This window comes from Mus caroli, chromosome 2 (genome assembly GCF_900094665.2).
Source record: "Mus caroli chromosome 2, CAROLI_EIJ_v1.1, whole genome shotgun sequence".
Taxonomy (NCBI): domain Eukaryota; kingdom Metazoa; phylum Chordata; class Mammalia; order Rodentia; family Muridae; genus Mus; species Mus caroli.
This window is the reverse complement of record NC_034571.1, coordinates 128,789,388-128,810,046: the sequence shown is the minus strand read 5'-3', so window position 1 is coordinate 128,810,046 and position 20,659 is coordinate 128,789,388. Positions and strand designations below refer to the sequence as shown.

Sequence of the window (20,659 nt, the reverse complement as noted above, 5' to 3'; positions counted from 1 at the left end):
CATTAAACTCAAGAGAACGAAGATCAAAGTGTGGACACTTTGCCCCTTCTTAGAATTGGGACAATCAAACTTCTAACTTTTGAAAATAGTATTGTAAAAAAATAACTAAAATGGTGTAAGTAAATGATATAAAATAAATATCTTCTTGCTGCAAGCTACAAGTTACCTGTTTTCTCTTTATATTTCCCAGGTTTTTACATCATGTTTGGGAAGAAAAAGAAAAAGATTGAAATATCTGGCCCATCCAACTTTGAACACAGGGTTCATACTGGGTTTGATCCACAAGAGCAGAAGTTTACTGGCCTTCCCCAGCAGTGGCACAGCCTGTTAGCAGACACAGCCAACAGGCCGAAGCCCATGGTGGACCCATCATGCATCACACCCATACAGCTGGCTCCCATGAAGGTATGCAAGGGTTCTATCTTGGTGTCAGTCTCAGGCCATGATCTGATTTCACCTAATATGCCAACTTTATAAACTATGTAGCCTTTGTAAAATGTCCCTATATTAGCCACAGTTAATCTTCATTTTGCATCACACAGGAAATTTAACCTTCAGATACTGGTTATTGTAATATTCAGGTAGAAAATTAAGCTACAAAATGAATGTTCTTTCTGTTAATAATCTCCACTTCCTCTGATAGTATCAGCAATAGCTACTAATCGAATATTTATTGGCTATATTTCTGATGTCTTCTATTTGTTTTCAAAGTATTTATACATAATCTTATATAAAATGTGATGAGATTTTAATAGCAATAAATTACATTTATAGGTATATAAAACACTAACATATATATATATATACATATATATTATATAGTAAATATGTGTATCTTCACATTTATTTTCATTGTCTGAAAGAGAACTAATTCAAATATTAGCAGATAATTTCAGTCTTTGAATAGGCTATAATTTACCCACTTGCTGCTGCCCTCCTGATCACCCCCTCCAGTAATCCATCCCCTATTCCCCATATCCTATCCCCTTCTCCTCTGAGTGGGTGGAAGCCCAGCTGGATATCCCCCACTCTGGCACTTCAAGTCTCTACGAGGCTAGCTGTACAGACTTATTTATGCCAGTGTTTCTCAAGATATATCACAGATCAGAATCACCTAACAGACTTTGATTAAACAGATGTTTAATTTAGAGTTTCTATTTCTGTAAAGAGATACCACAACCATAGAAACTCTTCTAAAGGAAAGCATTTAACTGGGGCTGGCTCACAGTTCTGAGGTTTAGTCCATTGGTATCATGGCGGACAGGAAGCATGGCAAGATGCAGGCAGACTTGGTGCTGGAGAGGAAGCTGAGAGTTCTACATCTGCATCCCCAGGCAGCAGGAAGACGCAATGGCCTACTAGACCTAGCTTAAACTTCTGGACCCTCAAAGCCCACCCCCAGTGACACACTTCCTCCAACAAGACCACATCTACTACAACAAGTCTGCACCTTCTAATAGTACCACTTCCTATGGGACTATAGGGGCCATTTGATACAAACCACTACCACAACACAGATAGGAAGTATTACCTGTTTCTGATTCGGTAGAACTGGATTAGAGCGTCCAAATGTTCATTGCTAGCTGGTGTCTTGCTGGTGCTATGGCTAGTCGTCTGAAGACAGACTTTGAGAATCTTGACAAAAGTACTTGGTGCTGGAGAGGAAGCTGAGAGTTCTACATCTGCATCCCCAGGCAGCAGGAAGACGCAATGACCTACTAGACCTAGCTTAAACTTCTGGACCCTCAAAGCCCACCCCCAGTGACACACTTCCTCCAACAAGACCACATCTACTACAACAAGACTTTTATTTATATAGAAGACATACTCAGCATGATTTTACACTGCTAAAATTTGTCCTTTTTTCTTAGAATCTTAGACCTATGTTAAAAGACAATTTCCTTGGCCCCCAAGCTTCAAGAGTATAGACTAAATGAAGTTATCTGAATAGTCAAAGGGAAAAATAATTTTAAATATTTGGCAAGAGTGGGAAATGCTGACCAATCATGTAGTCTCTGCTCAGCATATGGGACACCCTGGAGTCTATTTCTAACATCTCTTCTCCTCACACCAAAACTGTTAATTTTTTTTCTACCTAACTCTTCTGTTCATAAGAACATCATAAGCAATATTGCCCAGTTGTTCCTGAGTTAGATGTGTTATATGTAAAGGGAAGGTAGAATGGCTACTGAGTCTCAACCGTGCTCCTAAGGCACTTGGTGTAACCCTCTTCCCTCTCAGCGTCACCAGGGAGATTCTGATTCAGTGTTTCTGGAGTTCCCCAGTGGTTCGCATTTATAACAAACTGGTGCTCTGATGAATAATGTGAACATCCTGTAAGTACCGCCGTTCCCGATGAACACGGTGGCACGTGCCTGTAATCCAAGCACTCAGAAGACTGAAGTAAGAAGAGTATAGTTCCAGACCAGCCTGGGCTACATAGAAATCAATACCGTGCCTCGAAACTCAGTGGAAAAGCATTGTTATCACTGGGCTAAAGTGAGGGCTGCTTGTTCATCTTTTCCCTTTGTTACAGACCAGAATTCACTCTAAGTGATACAATGAAATGAAGAAAAATAGAGAGGGAAAGGTCATCACGACTTCCCCATCACATGAGCAATCAGCACATCCTAATGTTTTCTTCTGAATTCTTTTAAATTATGAATAAGGATTGTCGCAGTTATTTTAAGAATTTTGTCATATTTAAAGTTTACTGTGATGCCATACAACTTTTTTACTTAAAATTGAGATAAAAGTTCTGATTCCTACAGAGGACTTGAGTTTAGTTTAAATTGTAACTTTATAACTTACCCATTTTACTAGAGAAGGATACTACTATAAAGTTTGGGCTATAACAGATTACAATTATCATGAATACATGTGTACCTGGTTCTCATAGTATTGTTTGGAACTCCTAGGTTCCTGAGATTCTTTGACTTTACAAGATCAGACTGTTTTCATAGTAATTGAGATTCATTTGGCATTTTCATTATGTATTGAAGATACATCAGGCTTTTCCAGAAAGTAACCTATGTCATATTGTCATGGTTTATGCCTCTAGTCTAGTGTCATGAACTATGCTTTAAAAGCTTGTTATTATTAATATACTATGGTATGTAGTTTTTAATAAGTTTTTTTGGACCCTGAATAAATTGGGGGGGTCTAAAACCAAAAAGTTCAAGCATAAACATGTCAGTCTCACATCAAACATAATCATCTGTGATTTCTGTGCTTTGATCTTCACACAGTGTTTAGTATGTTCCCTTTTTAATTGTCCTATATCTTTATGAAAAGATAATTTTGTCTACTCTAGTTGACTGTTAATGTGCAAGTCGCAAAAGATTATTGAATATAATATCTTATCATACTGTAATTTAATTCGATTTATTTAACCTAACAGTTTGGAGTCGGGTAATGCTTATATCCTTTATCTAATTTAGCCACGCTTTATCTAACGTAGCCTTTAAAGGGTTCTCTTTTGGAAATTTGGTTTATCATCTATTTATGTGTCTGTGTGTGAGAGAGTGTGTGCATATATTCACACATGCATGTGGAGGACCTTGGAGGTTAGAAGGGGGTCATTTTCCCTAAAGGTGAAGTTACAAGCAATTGGAAAACACCCAACATGAGTGCTAGAAACAAATTTCAGATCTTCTGAAAGAGCAACAAGTCTTTTAACTTCTGAGCCATCTACCCAGCCCCTAACCGTCAAAGGCTCCTTTAATATATATCTGTCTAACTTATAATTTCAAAAATGTCATCTTGTGTGTTAATTCTTTAATAATCCTATACATTGTATTTTTATCACATTTACCCCCCCACCTCCAAGATCCATTCCACCTCCATACCTACCCAACTTGGTCTTTTCCTTTTTAAATTTCATGGGATCTAATTCATGTTGCCAAAATATGCTTGGATTTAGGGCATGTTCTGAAGTTTGGTTGACCTATCAAGGGTCATATCCTTAAAGAAAATTCTCACTCTTCTCTCTCTCTCTCTCTCTCTCTCTCTCTCTCTCTCTCTCTCTCTCTCTCTCTCTCTCTCTCTCTCCTAACAGTGATTAATTGCCAATATCTCCTCAGCTAGGGACTGTATTTCCCTTCTTGATGGGATTTTGCCTTGATCTTTCTAAGGTCACAGTGACTGTAAGTTCATCTGTGCAACTGTCCTGTTTTGTCCAGAAAACACAGTTCCCTGCAGCATTTGCTGAGTCTTTCAGGGATATATATGCCCCATTTAGGACCCAGCATTTCACAGTCAATTGTCTACACATTTACCAGTTGAGAGTCTCTATATTAACTGCTATCTACTTTAAGAAGAAGGTTTTCTGTGCAAAGTTGAGAGGTTTGCTATTTCATGTGTGTAGTGATAAAATGTTGACTGTTCTTCAAAGCTTTCTTTTGTTCATTAATTTATTTGGTCACTTTACAACATTATCACAGGACCCTCCTTCCTCTCTTCCCAGTCCCTTTCTTCCTCCCACCTTTCTTCCCTTCCATTCTCCCTCTCCCCCCACTGGGTACCAACCCACACTGGCACATCAAGTGGCATCAAGACTAAGAGAATTCTCTTTCACTGAGGCCAGACAAGGCAGCCCTGATAGGGGGAAAGCAGGACTTCCAGTAGAGGAAGAGAGACACCAACCCAGCCACAAAATCTTCAACCCAAAATTTGCCCTGCCTACAAGATGTACAGGGATAAAATTGGGAGTAGAGATTAAGGGAATAGCCAACCAATGACTGGCCTGACTTGAGACCCATCTGGGAGAGAGCCAACACCTAACACTATTAATGATTCTCAGCTATGTTTGCTATTATGATGTGTCTGCTATATTTACAGACAGGAACCTAGCTTAACTGTCTCCCAAGATGCATCTAGCAGTGGATAGAAACAAGCACACACACACACACACACACACACACACACACACACACACGCACGCACAGCCAAACATTAAGCTGAGCCCACGAAGTCTTGTGGAAGAATCAAGGGAGGAATTGAGGGAGCCAGATAAGTCAAGGACACTACAAGAAGACCTACAGAGCCAGCTAATCTGGGCCAATGTGGGCTCACAGAGACTGAACCACCAACCGAAGAGCATACACAGTCTGGACCTAGACTTCCTATACATATGCAACAGATGTGCAGCTTTGTCTTCATTTGGGTCCCCTAATAAGTGGAGAGGGGAATGTCTTTGACTCAGACTTTGTTGCCTGTCTTTGGATTCCTTTTCCCTAGCTAGGTTAACAGCCTTCTCTTTATTCTGTGGAGGCAGAGGGTTGCAGATAATGCCAGAGCCAAGCTGGTTTTCTTGGGTCTCCCGCATCTCTGCAATTATCAGCATTTCATAACATTCCAAAGTTGGAGTTCTGTCTCTTCCTTTTTGTATCTTAGACCTCTGGCCACTACATTAAAAATAATCTTAAGGAGACAAAACAGGTAAATGAAGAGAAGAGAATTTCCAGGTCTGGCTGTTCCATTCTGGGTGACCACTCTTTGTTTCCCCCTTGTTATAGTTTATGTCAGATTCTCCTCAAATAATGAATCCATCCCTATTCCTTTGTAATTCTCTTTCCCCTTGTTCATGATTCATTATTGCACACCAAGAGCCTAAATATTTTTAGCTTTGCCAACTTAGTCCTATTTCTATGAGATTCTGTTTTCTTTTAATGTGTTTTGAAGTACATGTCCCCAAACTATAGGACAACTATATGTTTTCTAACATTAAAGCTTTGATCACTTGCAATGATTTCAACCTCACTTATTTAAAATAAACTAGTTTATAGAACATGCCTTATTTCCTCATGATTAGTTATATTGGCTTGTAAAAGATAATTTGAAAAACTCATTTACCTTTCCTAAAATGCCATAGACTTTGCTAAGTAAATTCACTCAGTGAATGGACTGAATAAGATGGAAGAATTTTCTGAATTTATAGAGTCCCAAGTTAAAGTGGGTAAGTATCCACTTCTGTTAATCACTAACCGGTTGTCAAAATATCCTTAAGTGACTAATTCTAATAAAAGTTAGGCTTATAAGCCAGAAAAGAAAAAAAGAAAAAAGAAGAAATCAGACTGTAGCAGTTGGTTGTCATACTCTTCACTGACAATGAGGAATGGCCCATGAACTTTTCTGACTTCCATGCCTGCTTCTTGCCATATACTATGGTCCTCATACTACATTTCAGCTTAGCTAAGCAACTGCTCTCCTCCTTATTTCCATCCTAATATTTTACATATGCCTCTTCTCAAAGCCAATAGACTCAATCTGCTATAGCTTCCCTATTCTCTACTTCAATATAGTTTTAGCTCCCTCTTCTTTGTATCTTTCTCTACTATGATGCAATGTTGGACATATTTTAGCTCATGAAGCCTGATAACTTAATATTTACCCAGCTGGACTACATCTTTTCATTTCTAAGTCTCCACATTGGTGGGTGAACATCATAGCTTATCTACCAATGAGCCATCATAGGCTATGCTTGGAAATCATTTACGGCAAAGATGATCAAGTCTACATCTGAGAACTACCTGGTACAATCCAATGCCTTTCTCATTTTGCAGTGAAAGTCTTCAATTGCAACCCCAAAGAAGAAATGAAAGTGCTGACTTCATCCCAACACAAAACATGCATTCTTACAACACTTAAAGCTGCTATCTTATTCAGCTCTGCTTCCAGATCAGAGGCTAATGTGGAAGAAAAGCAGACTCCAGATCTATGGTGATCTGAAGCTTTTGTTGAAGTACACTAAGGAACCAGCCTGACCAAAATGAAGAACACCATTGCCAAACACTAGATAATGTTTATAGAGCACAAAATGTTCAATATTTATTATTTGTGGCATTCACACAATGACTAATGAAGTATTGAGCCAGTAGTGAGGGGGAAGAAACCTTGACTGAGTCCAAATCCACCCAACTTCCAAGTTGAATTACACTCTGTATTCTCACCCACCTGCCTCCAATTGCTCTCTTCCTTTGATATTTTCTTCTATAAAGAGTTAATGACTAATTTATGTGTGACTCACTCAGAGTATTTGTTTTTGATAGGAAGATTGATCAAAAAGAAAATTATAACTCCAACCATAGAACTCTATGTTGTAACCTCAAACTAGTGAGTAGCCTGTTGTCATATTTTATCATGGGGAAGCTTTATAGTTTGCTTTGTATAACACAAGAAAGATTGATTATCCTGGAGAAATAAATGGGGTGGGGGTGGGCATGGATCAGAAGTGCAGGTGACCAAGCATGATCTTCACTATTGGAGGCTGTGAATGTAGATGCCATAGTTGCTTCACAGATACCATTCATGATTGACTGAATTACTAAACTGGAGTCTTCATCTCTTTTGCCACAGCCTCATGATGGGCCTGGAAGTTAGGCTTGACCATCGGGCTTTCATGATCTGTGCCTTGGTATGAACACAAGCTTGTGATGTGCAGTGAAGATTTCCATTCTGCATCATGTTAAGAGAAGCATTCCCTGGGAAGCTCTGTAACTCTAGGAGAGTAAGCTCATTTCATGCACATCAAGCCTGCACTGTCTACATCCTTTCAACCTGAAGCAGAGCCCCACTATCTTCACCTCACTGTTTGACACTGAGTATGAGGTATTATGTAGCTTTAAGAGACAATGGACTGATACCTTGCCTCACTTAATTGTCAAATAATCCTTTCAAGTGGGTGATTCTAATTCCGTATTTTAGATGAAGAAAACAAGATTTAGAAAAATATAGAATATGAGCCAAGATTTGGTAGTTCATGATTGTCACCCCAATGCTTGCAAGGCTTATTCAGCAAGACTGCAATCTATTCAAGGTTAGCCTAGAGTATACAGAAAGATCCTGTCTCAGTATATATTGCAAGTTTCATAGCTGGTGACAAAAACAAAAACAAACAAAGGACCAAAACAGATTCAAGTCCCAAAACTATGTGACTCTAGAACTCATTCCTATAATCATCACACTCCCTAAGTCCTGATTGTAAGAGTATTAAAAAAAAAAAAAAAGGTCTAAAAAAGAAAGTAGTATCATGATTTCTCAAGATAATTTAAAGACTGTTGTAAAGGTGTTACAGGTAAGGGATGCCTTTGACTCTACCATTTAGATGGTCTGGTTTTAACCTATGAACTTCAACCCACCCAAGATCCTAATAAGGACATCACCTTAAACATCAACTATCATCTCCTGTCCTGATAGCAGTAAAACTTAGCTTTCTACATCTAACATGTACAGTGCCTTTTGTGGGGCCTTCCATTCATGCAATCCCAATCTCCGCAAGTGAGATGGCAGAATAGTTAAACAAAAAAAAGCTAATGAAAGCATTTGCCAAGAGGCAAATGAATAAACACTCACACGAATGCTGTTGGCTCTCCACAATGGCCTACCTGCTCCCTGAGCTAGCCATTCTTGGACTTGTGCATCAAATTCCCCAACCACAAGTTCTCACCTAATTAATGTAGAGCCCTAACAGCTGAACTTGCCAATGATGAAGCTACACATCTATGTGTCATTAGCTGGAAATTCCATATAAGCTGAAATATCATCAGGATAAACTTATTAGCTTCAACTCGGCCCTCCTGCAAGTAGTGATATACTGAAAAGAATCCTTCCAAATCCAAATTGCAAAAGCTATCCTTGGCCTACTCACACTTAGAACCTGAGAGGTCTAATTTTATCTCTCATTAAGCATCTTTTGAGAATTGAAACACTAAGATAGCAACTATAGGCTGTTTGGGGAGAACTGTCTGATCCTCAATTTTGTCAATTTGTTGTGGATTCTTATGTAAATTGCCTACACTGTTGACCTGTACTATTGATAAAACGGTTTATTTCAAACATTTCCAAGCAGCATATCACAGTTCAACTCATCAAATGAGGCTACTGCTATTAAAGGGTTAATGAAAAAAAGGAAAGAAAAAAAAAACTGTGCCTGGGTAGGGCTGGTCTAAGTGTTGGCTACTAACTCAGTATCATATATAAAGAATGAAACCTCTAAGGGCTGATGCACTAGCTGATGCACAATGGTTTTGAGCGCTTGGACTCAACAGGAGCTCAGCATCCTCTTTTTACTAACACTCATTTCTTAAAATGGTAGTCTTTTCTTGGGAGATAATTCTGAACATTTTTAGAAGTGCTTTACTTTACTGAGGAGTAGAAAGGTGTTCTAGAAGTCTCGTTGTAAGGAAATACATAGAAACCTCAACAAATAGGTAGAAAGACCTGTTCGCACTCTTTTCTTATCATGCCAATTCTTGGTCTACAAATACATGGAGCTTTCCAGGCCCGCTGGTTTGTGTGCATGTCCTTGACAATGGTCTTACTTCCTTTTTTTTTAAAGATGTGTGCATGTGTCTTAAGTGCATGTGCTACTGTTCTTAGAAACCAGAAGAGGGAGTTGGCCCTTTAGAGATGAAATTAGAAGACACTGGGTACTGCCCAGCTTGGGTCATCTCTGATAGCAATACACACTGCTAAGCTATGTCTCCACTCCCTTTCCCTGCTTCTTATACATGGTTTGTGTTAGCTCTTGATACCTATAGACCATGAATATGTTTACTGGGCTTCTGTACTGTCTGTGTCTGTCATTCTTGGTCTTGAAGACAGAGTTTAAACACTATTTGTTTCTTTCTTAGTTCTGCACTGAAAGAGACTTCTGATTGGATTTGCTCCTCTGAAATGGTCTGATAAAGAAGCTTCTAATTTCTGGTGTTATGTGTCTGCTGGGGCTACCCATTATCTTCCCATTCCTGTCTCTACTTAAGTTTCCAACATTTTCTCTCTGTGTCTGTATGGAAATGAGAATTGTATTTGGGATTTGTCTTACTCAAGATGTATCACAGAATGCTAGAGTTTGCACTAGACTATGCTATCTCTCAAGTGAACTGCCCAGAGACCTTATTCAAATGCAGGTATTTTCATTTCGTGGGTCTGGAAGAGCCTTTAGAGTGAGCCTCTAGCTAGTGCCATCCTGCTAGTCAACAAACCTCTCTTCACAGACATAGTTTAACTTATCCCAGAAGAAATGTAAGCAGAGCAGGATTTCAGACAGAAAGTCTGGATAAACCTGTGCTATCCGTGCCTGTTGGGGTGGGGTGAAGGGAGTTCAGTGCTGTGAAGGTGGACTAGCAGTATATCTGGCTTTTACCTTCTCTCTCAGTTGTTCAATCAAAACCATGACAAGAAATTGCCAATATTCTGGGGAAGAGGGTGCAAAAATGACTCCTGTCCAAGAAACACGGGGAAAGATGTTATTATTAAAGAGTCCTTTAAAACACTTGGACTCTTCTAGCTTACTGACTGAATGTACTGGATGACATTGGACTCTGTGCCTGACTTTCCCTCTGTAAAATGATTACAATGATGTCTGTGTTAGATGCTCACAGATGTACTATGAAAACAAAGTAATTAGATATTGATGGTATGCTTAGAATTGCATGCATATTGGTACCTAGATATCAACAGTTAATAGAGGAAAAGAAGAAGGAGGAGGAGGAGGAGGAAGAAGAGGAGGAAAAATTATCTGTGTTAGCTGTGTACTGCTCCATGACAATCATCTCAAACTTGAATGTGGAAAAGTTGCTTTCTTCATCACTGTGACAAAACACCTGGTTAAGGGCAACTTAAGAGAGAAAGGATCTGGAAGACTGTGGATCATGTGGCAAGAGGCATGACACTGGGAATAGTTTCAGGAAGCCATGACATTGGGAGTAGATTGGGCTAAGGTGCTCACCAGGAAGGGAAGGGAAATGCTGATGCTAAGACAATGTTCACCCGGTTTTTCTGTTACTCTGCATGGGACTCCAGCCCATCAGATGATGCAATCCACTTTCAGAGTTGGACTTCCTCCCCACCCTAAATCTCTCTTGACACCCTCACAGCTATGCCTCACCCTTAGGTCCTTCTTCATCCAATCAAACTGACCATTGAAATTAAGCATCTTGAAGGCTACCTGCATTGCCACAGTTTCTGTAAGTTCAGAGTCTAAGTGTGGCTTATGGGGCTTCTCTGCTCTGTGTCTCACAATGTTGTAATCCGTGAGATAACCAGGCTGTATTCACATCTGGAGGCATAATAGGCAGAACCCACTTCCAAATATATTGAGGTTGTTGGTAGAAGTATTGTCTAATTTTCTCTTACGTTTGCTTCTCATGTCCACCATGAGAATAAAAGCTAGTTGGTCTAGAGGGAGGGAGCAGGGAGAACAAAATTATGTAGTTAAAAGCCCAGTTCCATTAAAATATAATGCTCGATAACCAGAGGAGCAGCAAAAAGCACACTGTGGAAGTAACAGGCTGTCATCTTTGTCATAGTAAATTTATGGCAAATAAATTGTTGGCAAGCCTGGGATGTTGCCCACAAAAACTAGTAAGTGGAAATCAGCATGGAAGGATCAATGAAAGAGCTGGCCTCTATGCTTCTCATATCCTCACATATACAACATGCAGTTATTCCAAGCCAATAATCCCAAAGTCTCAGCCCATCCTCTCAAAGTCTAAATTCCCCATTAAGTTGGAATTTGGTGCCAATGAACTATATAGATATGGTTTATTGAATACGGCTTCTGGTTACAGTTCTCTATTGGTGGACATGTGAAACTAGAGCTATCTGCCCCCACCCCCCAGAATTTCCCAATACACCATGGTAAAGGAAGCAGAGTCGACATAAACATTCTGACTCACTATGAGAAAGTAGCATGAATGAAGAGAGTTGGGGGGACAGAAAGTTAAAGGGGGCCATTTGTCAATGTCCATCCTCAAGTCTCACCAGGAATATATTAAATTTTCCTTGATTAACATTTAAGGCAGGGAAATGGTCCTCTGTGGCTCCAGCAGTCTGCACTTACATTTCCTTCCTCCATTCTTGTAATGCTTAGCAAATAATTGTCACCAAAGTCGTCTTATGTGTCTGCTTTACACTGGCCATCATCACATTTGGAAAGGCGAAGAGCCTGCTCTGCCTCACACTCTCTGAACCTTTCATGTCAAGCTGGCAGTGTTTCTGTTGAAACCACTCTTGTGGCTCAGTCCATTAATTAAAAGTCATATCCATATGTTTTTCCAAAGATAGTCCTCCTATGCTTCTGCCTGATGCTTAGTCTGCCTGATAAGTTTTTGGTTTGTCACTGTCCAGGACACACTCTTGAACAGGATTCTAGTCTGATCTTCTTGGTCTGAGTCAACTATGAGTTGAACAGTTCTGCATTCAGTCTTTCCTCTGGGGTGTGTTGTTCTGAGAGTAAGTCTCCCAGTTTTAGCATCTTGGCTGTCAACTGGAGAGCATCAGAATGTTTGAGGCCACTGGATTCTGATCCTTTTCTAAAAATTTTTGAAAGAAAAACTCCTTCCTTCAGTGCACATCTCCTCTAGCAGAAAGAAGAAATCAGTGGGCCCTTCAACTTTTCTTTGAAATCTCTTTAATAATACTGCTGCATATATCTCATATAAGCTCTGCCTTCCACAAAACTTCAGGAAACAGTTTCACTAACCATTATGAAACAAAAGTCCTCATTCCAGCAATGTGCTTCCAAGCCCCCATCAGCAGCATCCCCATAGTTCAGTTTCAGCTAAGTGTCTGTTTCTAGTAATTTAGGGTTTCTCTATTCTCTATTTCTGTTCCTCAAAATTTCTGCATGCTTCTTCCACTGTCTGGTTACAATTCTTGCCACATTATCAGATTAAACTATGTCCTTCTTCAAAGAGGGGGGGAAAAAAGCAATGCCTGGTGGTTCACAACTATGAATCCCAGTAGGATTGCTGTGAGTTTGAAGCAAACATGAAAATCACAGAGCAGAGGTGTCTGCCTCTTCCATATTATATGTTGGATGGGCCACATTAGGATCTGGTGATTCATAAAGGGGAAAAAAACATTAATGAAGAAGACAAAGAAAAAAAGGAGGCCATCTGGGAGGGAAGGAAGTAGGGGGGATGGATGGAGGGAGGGAGGATGGGAAGAGAGGGAGGGAGAGAGAGACGGATGGGGGAAGCAGGCAGGCAGGCAGGGAAATGTCATTTAATTCTTGAGTGCAAAGCTGGAATTTTTTTTTTTTTGATGCTGTTTCTAGCCTTAGTTATTAGGCCTATTTCTAGCCCCACCTGGCAGCTCCAGACACTAATTAGCCCAATCAGCTGGTCACACCTGCAGCCTCAACAGCTATGGTTCTCCAAATCCTATGATCTTCATAGTTTTGTCAGAGATTTGGTTTTATGAACAAAGAGCCGAAAACAAGAAAGTGCTTTTTTTTTTTTAATTATCAGTGATGCCTCACATTTTCAAGTTAACATATAAAAACAAAGACCAGCAATTGGAAGGCCTTACAAGTTAACAACAACAACTAGACAGAAATTTTAAACATGAGAGAGTCGGGGTGTGAGGAGAAGTAAAGAAAAATAAAAAACAATTCAAGCTTTTTAAAAAGTGTGACTGGGTCAGTTCCTACAAAATCCTGGGCCCAACGCTGTCCTCTACACCATTGAATAGCAGGGATCAGCAAGGGGAGACACTGTTGCCTGCATCGTGGATGGAAGGAAGACTTGTATTATAAGCAGCAGTTCAGATGGCAACAACTCAGTTAAGGGATCCTTGGTAGATTATCGTCTCCCCAAATTTAGACTAGATCCACCCACTTGGTCAGGTGATTAGGAGAATCAAGCCAAAAGGTTGGGGGAGGTGTGAAGGACATAAACATTTCAGTCATGCTGCTTGACACTCAACTGGTACAACGTAAGTTGTGACCCTTGCTAAGATATGACTTGGGGCATGCGAGTGATGGAATCTGATAGCTAGCAGAAGATAATATTTTTATAAGATTAGACAAAGGTTAAATTTTCTGATATGCTTTTTCTATGTTTTCTTTATTTCTATAGCAAACAAAAAAAAAAAAACAAAAACAAAAAAACAAAAAAACAACACCTCTATTTCTGCCAAATTCCAAGAGAGGAATGTTTGAGACTTTCCTGAGACATTTTGTTCTCTGATTCTGAGCTTTTTGTGCAGCACTGGGACTTGCCCTGACCAGTTGTCCTGACATCATCTAGAGTGGAATTCCTGAGGCACAAAGCACATGTGCTGTTCCAATCAGGCTCGGGCTGGCAATCGCACTTGCCTCCCGTGCTTCATGTTATCTCTAATATCTCAGGCCTTTCTCATATTTCACATGTATCCTTAACTATGGGATCTCTCATTCTGTAGATTGAGAATTCAAAACCTTCACCAACTCTCCACCTCTGTTGCAAGAATTCTTGCCTTTGTAAGACACTGCTCCACGCATTTAGCTGTAGATGCCCCCTGCTCTGATATGTCTATCTCCCACGCTCGTTTCCTTTTGTCCCTTTAGTGTTATCTAAAGCCATGTGCCTCCTTCTGATCAGGCCTTGAGCTCAGCCTATAAGCAGCATATGGTTGTTTGTAATGCCATTTCGTTTTGACTCAACCTGTCATTTATTGTAAAAAGCCAGTACATTTATACTTAGTATCATGACTCAGCTACTTGACTTTACATCTTCTCCATTACTTAATTGCTTGTGTGGTTATGTCCCCCTCTGCTTCCTTCTCTTGCTTACTTGACCAGCTGTTTATCACGTCCACCCTTTCCTGTTAGTTTCACGGTCCATTCTCTGATTCACTAATGCATGCTCTCCTTTCCTGCCCTTTTTACTAGATATCTCCTTCCTTGTTTATATTTTACAAACAAACCCCCAATTCCCCAAGTAATATATTCGGTATCCTCCACTAAACATTGTATTTTTCTCCCTATTCCCCAGTCCAATAAGAAGAAACAATCTTTAAACCCTTCAGCCATCCCTCCTCTTCCCCTTGCCTACCCTGCAGCCAAGACTTTGGAAAAATTTATAATGTTCTAACACCTTCAACTCCTTGTTTAGATAAAATAATTGTATAACAATTCAACTAAACTAGCATTATAAGCACTTCTTAAGATGCACTCCATCTTAAGAATGGTTAATGAAGACAGAAAGATTGAGAGAGACGGACAAACAGAGGAAGGAATACACAGACAGGGGGCATACCAGGCATTCTCCTTAGAAGTCATTCTTCATTTGCTTTATCTCATCCTGCAGTCAATGTTCTAGGTCAGTGTTGCCCAACAGAAGCCGTCTGTGTTGTCCAATAAGCAACTCTTAGACACGTGGAACTCTGGGACACATAAGAAACTCTGGAAAGGAAATGACAACTGAAGCACCGGACATTCCATTTCTGTAACAATTGAAAATAAAATAGTCATGGGGCCCACATTAAACAACACAGATCCAGATAGTTTGCTATTTGGAGTCTTGACTAGCATAATCTCTACATTTTGGATTTCAAAGCATTCAGGTTTTGTAAATTTAGATTAGGTATTTTGCTCAGGCAGGAAAGCCTATGTAGATATTCCAAGATCTGAAAATTTTCTGACATCAGAAATACCTGACTGGCACATTTCAGATATGAGATACTCCAGCATGATGGACCTGGCAGCACACATTTGTAATCCCAGCTAATCAGGAAATGGAAGCAGGAGGGTCACCTAGGGTTACAGAGAGAGTACAATAAAAATAGAAGGGGCTGGAGGTGTAGTTCAGTGGTAGAGTACTTGCCTAGCATGTGAATGGTCCTGAGTTTAGTCTGGGGTGCAGACAAGAGAAAGACACACAGAGAGATTCTCTCAAATTTATTCTCCTAATGGCAGAGGCAGGGGTGAGAACTTTTATGAGTGTGCTCTCCCATAGGAAGCCCTCAACAGAAGCCACGACAGGGTGAAGGAGGCAAAATACAGTGGACAATGTTTAAGAGTAGATGAGCATGTTGCTTCCATTAGTGTCTAGCCTCAGGCTGATCCTTCAGCGAGCTTCTGTGTGTGAGTTGTGCTAAGGACATTGTCACACCTTAAGACAGCAAGTCTGTCCTTATATTCCAAACTGTTTATCAACCATTGCCTGAAGCCACTTAGCAGAAGGATACCTTCCCAGGCTGTCTGAGGATTAAAGTCCCCTTTCCATAACCAAAACAGTGGCCACATATTTTCAATGACCCCAACAAAGCTCATATTGGAATTGAATCCACTTTGAGGGAATGCTATTGAGACTCTCCTAGCAAGAAGATCACTAACAGTTATATCTAGAGGGGGATGGGGGAGGGAGAAAGAGAGAGAGAGAGAGAGAGAGAGAGAGAGAGAGAGAGAGAGAGAGAGAGAGAGAGAGGGAGGAAAGGGAGAAGGGAAGGGAGAGGGACAGGGAGAGTGAGAGAAACTTCAAATATACCATGCTTGGCATTTCACTATATCAACAGAAAACTGTCCAAGACAATGAGACAATGAGACAATGGCCGGGAACTGTAGCCCACAAAGATTCAACCAGTAGGAAAAGGGAGTGGAAAGCTGCCAGCAGTGTTCCCTGCAGGACTCCACTTCATTAAAGCTTCAAGGTTTTAGATAACAGTGCCATTAATATTTTCCGACTTCTTCCTTTCCTAGAAGTAGGTAAGAAAGAGTTCCTATTCTTAGAGGGGGGTGTAGAACAGAGCAGGATTCTCTAGAGTGGAAACAAAGACAGTTTCTGCCAGTCTAGTCTCATCGTGTAGGTGTGCCATTGTGTAGGTGTGCCATTGTGTTGTTTAGATAATAGCCCACTGACATCCTTTATTTCCTGAACATATGGAAGAAATATGGAACATATGGAAAATAAGGAATTTTTCCAGGCTATGTGGTTCTTTTAAGCTTGTTTGGCTGTTTTATTTTTATTTCTGTTGTTTCAAGATCATTCCTGTCCTAAATTCAATAAAGTTTTTAAGGTACACACTCAAGTTCTCAGCTCAGAGAATTTAATATCAATTATTTCTGAAATCATGTTCCTACCCACTCACCAGTTCTCCCCTTCTCTGCAACTCTGTCTTATCTATGCAGGCCTTTCACCCCCTCAGGACTCCCATCCTTTGTGGGTTTTTTTTTTTTTTTTTTTTTTTTTTTTTTTTTTTTTTTACAGATTCTGAACTATCTCTTTTAGTTCTCAAGTTCTAAGTCCCATCCCAGCCTACTCTTCATCCTTCCTCTCAAACTATCCACCAAAGTGCCCAGGTCCCAGCTCTCTTCACACTGACCAATCATCAGAGAGGCTCTGGCTGCTTTTTGTACAAAGCAACAGCTCATGATTCTCATGTTCCAACCTTTGGAGAGTACAGGTTTAATTTGTCCCTAGGCCTTTGTTTATTCTCTCCCTTGCTAGTTTCATTTAGTTGGGATAAAACATATACAGCACAGATACATTTCCATCAGCAATGAAGTTTTTATCATCTGCTCATAACACACAAATAGATGTGGGGTTGGCAGTGCAAGCTAAGGCTGTGTAAAGATGCTGTATTTGCTCAGTGGGAATCGCCTAGTGATGCTCACACTGCTACTGGTGCTCAGGTCTATCTCTTTTCTCCATCTGAGATGTGGTTGTCCCACTGTGAGAGAGTGACAGACGGGAATCCATACCTAGGGAGTAGTGGGCTAACAAAGACAGACAGCTTGTTGCCCCTTGAGACACAAAGGAAGACACAAAGACACCGTTCCTGCTACTATCCCTGAGCATCAAGGACAAAGACACTTTTCAGTCTTGTCTTAGCTTTATACAGACAGAAGGTCAATGATGCCTGAATCCATTTCACAGGTCTTCATGTTGCTCTCAAAGAGACTTTTCTATGCTGATCTGTGCACAGGTGGAGCACAGACAGGTTCCCAGACTCATCTGTGCTCAGATGTCTTTCAAGCCAGACCTTACCAATGTCTAACTCTCCAGGGCCTAGGAGGCCATTTGATCTTGATCAAGAGAGGGAGTTCTGACTGAACATGAGGAAGTGCACCACGCTTGACTTATAATGATCCCAGAATCCTTTCTGCCTTCAACAGCCTTTCTGGAAAGGCTTGAATTCAAATTCCATTTTTGTGTTTCAGGTCATATTGTTTCAACACGTGGCTGCTGTGTCCTGAGATCAGCGCTACGTGCTAGGGACACAGCAGTGAATGAGTCAGATGTGAGCTCTTCCTTACTGAACCATTCATCCCAGAGGGGAAGGGCTCAAGGGTGTGATCACAATTACACATACAGAGTACGGAGAGGGGAAAGGGAAGTAGCAAGGATGGAAATAGCCTGTTCCATCCTCATCCTCTCTACCCACATCCTGCCATGTTATTCAAACTCTGAAGGCATCACTTTTATCTTGGGACACTGTCTAATGGGTGCTTCAGAGGGATGGTGACCACAAGGATGGATAATCCAGAACTTAGGCAGTTTCATGAATGGTTGAAAACACTGGTGATCTGTCAAAGACTCAGGAGTAGAAAGTTATGTAGGACAGCTGTCTTCTAATGCTGAAGAACAAATTTGCCCTAGGAGCAAACTTCAGCACCATCTAGAAATCCCCTGTGAGTACAAACAACAAGAGCCAAGTAGAGAAATCCCAGAGATTCGGTGTCATACTCACCAGAGCAGAGTTATAAGAGTGTGTGCTTTCTAGTATCTACCCAAGAACACAGAGAGCACCAGCCATTAGGAACCACCAACTACTGACCGAGCTGCTCACATCAGAATCAACACAGCAAACAGGGAGGGAGAAGAAGTCAAGAAGAGAGGGGAGTCGACAAAGTTTTCAAGATTTGGTGTCAGAGAGGATGAGCCACTCGTAAAGAGGCTGGATAAAACAAGGCCAGGGCTTAGCAACTATCAGCTGTCTCCTCCAACTGAAAACAAAAGAGAGATCGGATCCCTTTTCAGTTTTTCTTTCCCAAATCCTAGATGGTACTTAACATTCCTAGGCTTGAACATCACCATGCTTTTGTGGGGTCTGTCTGTCTGTCTGTCTGTTTTTACTCTATTTGTTCTAGTCCATCAAATACAAGAGCAACACCTAGGAATAGACTCTGGGAGGACACACCTGTCTTCTGAATCTCCTCTCGGAACCCCTGCCCTGAAACACTGCTATGTTCACTCTCTAAGTTTCCCTTTAACCAGCTGGTGTATTCTACTTAAGGACCTTGCTGTCTGCCAGCAGGCACTCCATAAATAATGTCTGAACTAAAGGTCCAGGGTACCTTGCTATCCGTTCACCTCAGCAATAACACTGGGTAGAGGTTCTTAGCAGAGAAAGGCACAAGCCACATAAAGTAGAGTCATGCATTTCAATTTGATTAACAATTTTAGCACAATAACATTAGAGAGGTGTCCTCTGACCTATCAAGTTCCTAAATGTTGTGAATTCCCTAAACTATGCTGCCCTCTTCTGGTATAAGTGTCCCATTACAAGCCTACACATCTCCCTATTCATTCTGTTTGTAAATTCAGTTTAGCTAATCTCTTCTTATATATTCAATCTTGTCTCTCATTGCATTTCCACAACTTAAGGACACAGGTTTAACATTTAAACACCTCTTTAATGCTTGACAATAAACCTTTTTTTTTTTTTTACTTTCTTGTTTTTCATAGTTTAGTATTAAATTTTCAGCATGATCTTGCTGAAATTTTGAATGCTTGGATCCCTGTATTGTCTCTAAAACTAAATAATTTTCTTGGCTTTCAGTTAAGGGCAATTGTTCCTGTTTCTGATGCACATTGAAAAGCTCGCAGGGAGTAATAAAGTTGTGAGAAGGAATAATTGCTTAAAACCGTTTTCCTGGGTCTCATTCTCAGCTCTGGGTCTCTGAAAATCTCTGTGCTCAAAGGCATCAAAGGAAACTGAGATGCCATCTAGTGCTTGGGAAAGAAAACGTGCTCAACTCTGTTCTTTGCAGGCTAGATTTCTCAAACCTATGCAAAGGTGCCACCTAGTGGCCGAGAACGGCATCACAGCTTTGCACCTAGCTGCTTTGGGAAGCCGGGGTGACACTGTTAGCACCTGTATGCTGTCTTTTGGGGTATGGATACATTGTGGATTTAATTTGCCAGTGATTCACTTACAAATTAAGAGGAATTTGCATTTTAATTAGCAAAACTGGTTCCATACTGAGATAAACAAATGTTATCCTCTCAACTCTGAGTAATTAGACGGCTTTCCCTTTTGAGTTATAATTTAACCTTTTCCACACTCTGTTGTGCCTCTTAGCCCTTTTGTGTCTGAATCACACACAAATTAAATTTCCTGTAAGAAAGGCTCTGTCTTGGAAAAATCACATGTAGATGCTATGACAGATATTCTGACAGAATCCCCAGTTAACAACCTCTATCTAGTGCCTGCCACCATAATAGTGAACATCTGGAATATACAGTCACTTATTGTGACCACAGACCCAACCAACTTCTAATTTCACAGGCAACTTCCCAGAAGATGTTCTTGCCCAATTCCTGGCCTCCACAATATGGAACAAACACACCTGTGGCTTTGCAGTGGCGGTGACTAGAGCATCAGTTAGTCTCCTGTTTACTCCTCCAGCAAGGGGGCAACTCCACAAAATGTGATACAGTGGCCTAATGCAGTCATCTCTCTTGGTAGGGAGGAAAATGCCTTAATATAGTTTGCTGTTGGTGGTTTGGTTTATTTGGGTTTCGGTTTTTTGTTTGTTTTGTTTTGTTTCGTTTTTGTAAACCAATTTCTGGATCAGAGAAAATTTAGAATGTACAGAGGATCCACAGAAAACTACCACCCCCAGTCCCAAACATGCACAGCCTCTCAATGCCAAAAGCCTTACCAGACT

General features: G+C 40.5%; 1 protein-coding gene across 7 annotated transcripts in view; it reads left to right on the top strand.

Moving 5' to 3' along the window:
* Positions 1-20,659, top strand: part of Pak5 (p21 (RAC1) activated kinase 5) — a 303,671-nt gene that overhangs the window by 215,086 nt on the left and 67,926 nt on the right. For all 7 annotated transcript variants that reach the window (XM_021155661.2, XM_029474644.1, XM_029474646.1 and 4 more), the window contains one exon: positions 191-405. In XM_021155661.2, the coding sequence (XP_021011320.1) occupies positions 202-405 (204 nt within the window). In that variant the 5' untranslated portion in view covers positions 191-201. The remainder of the gene's footprint in view (positions 1-190; positions 406-20,659) is intronic.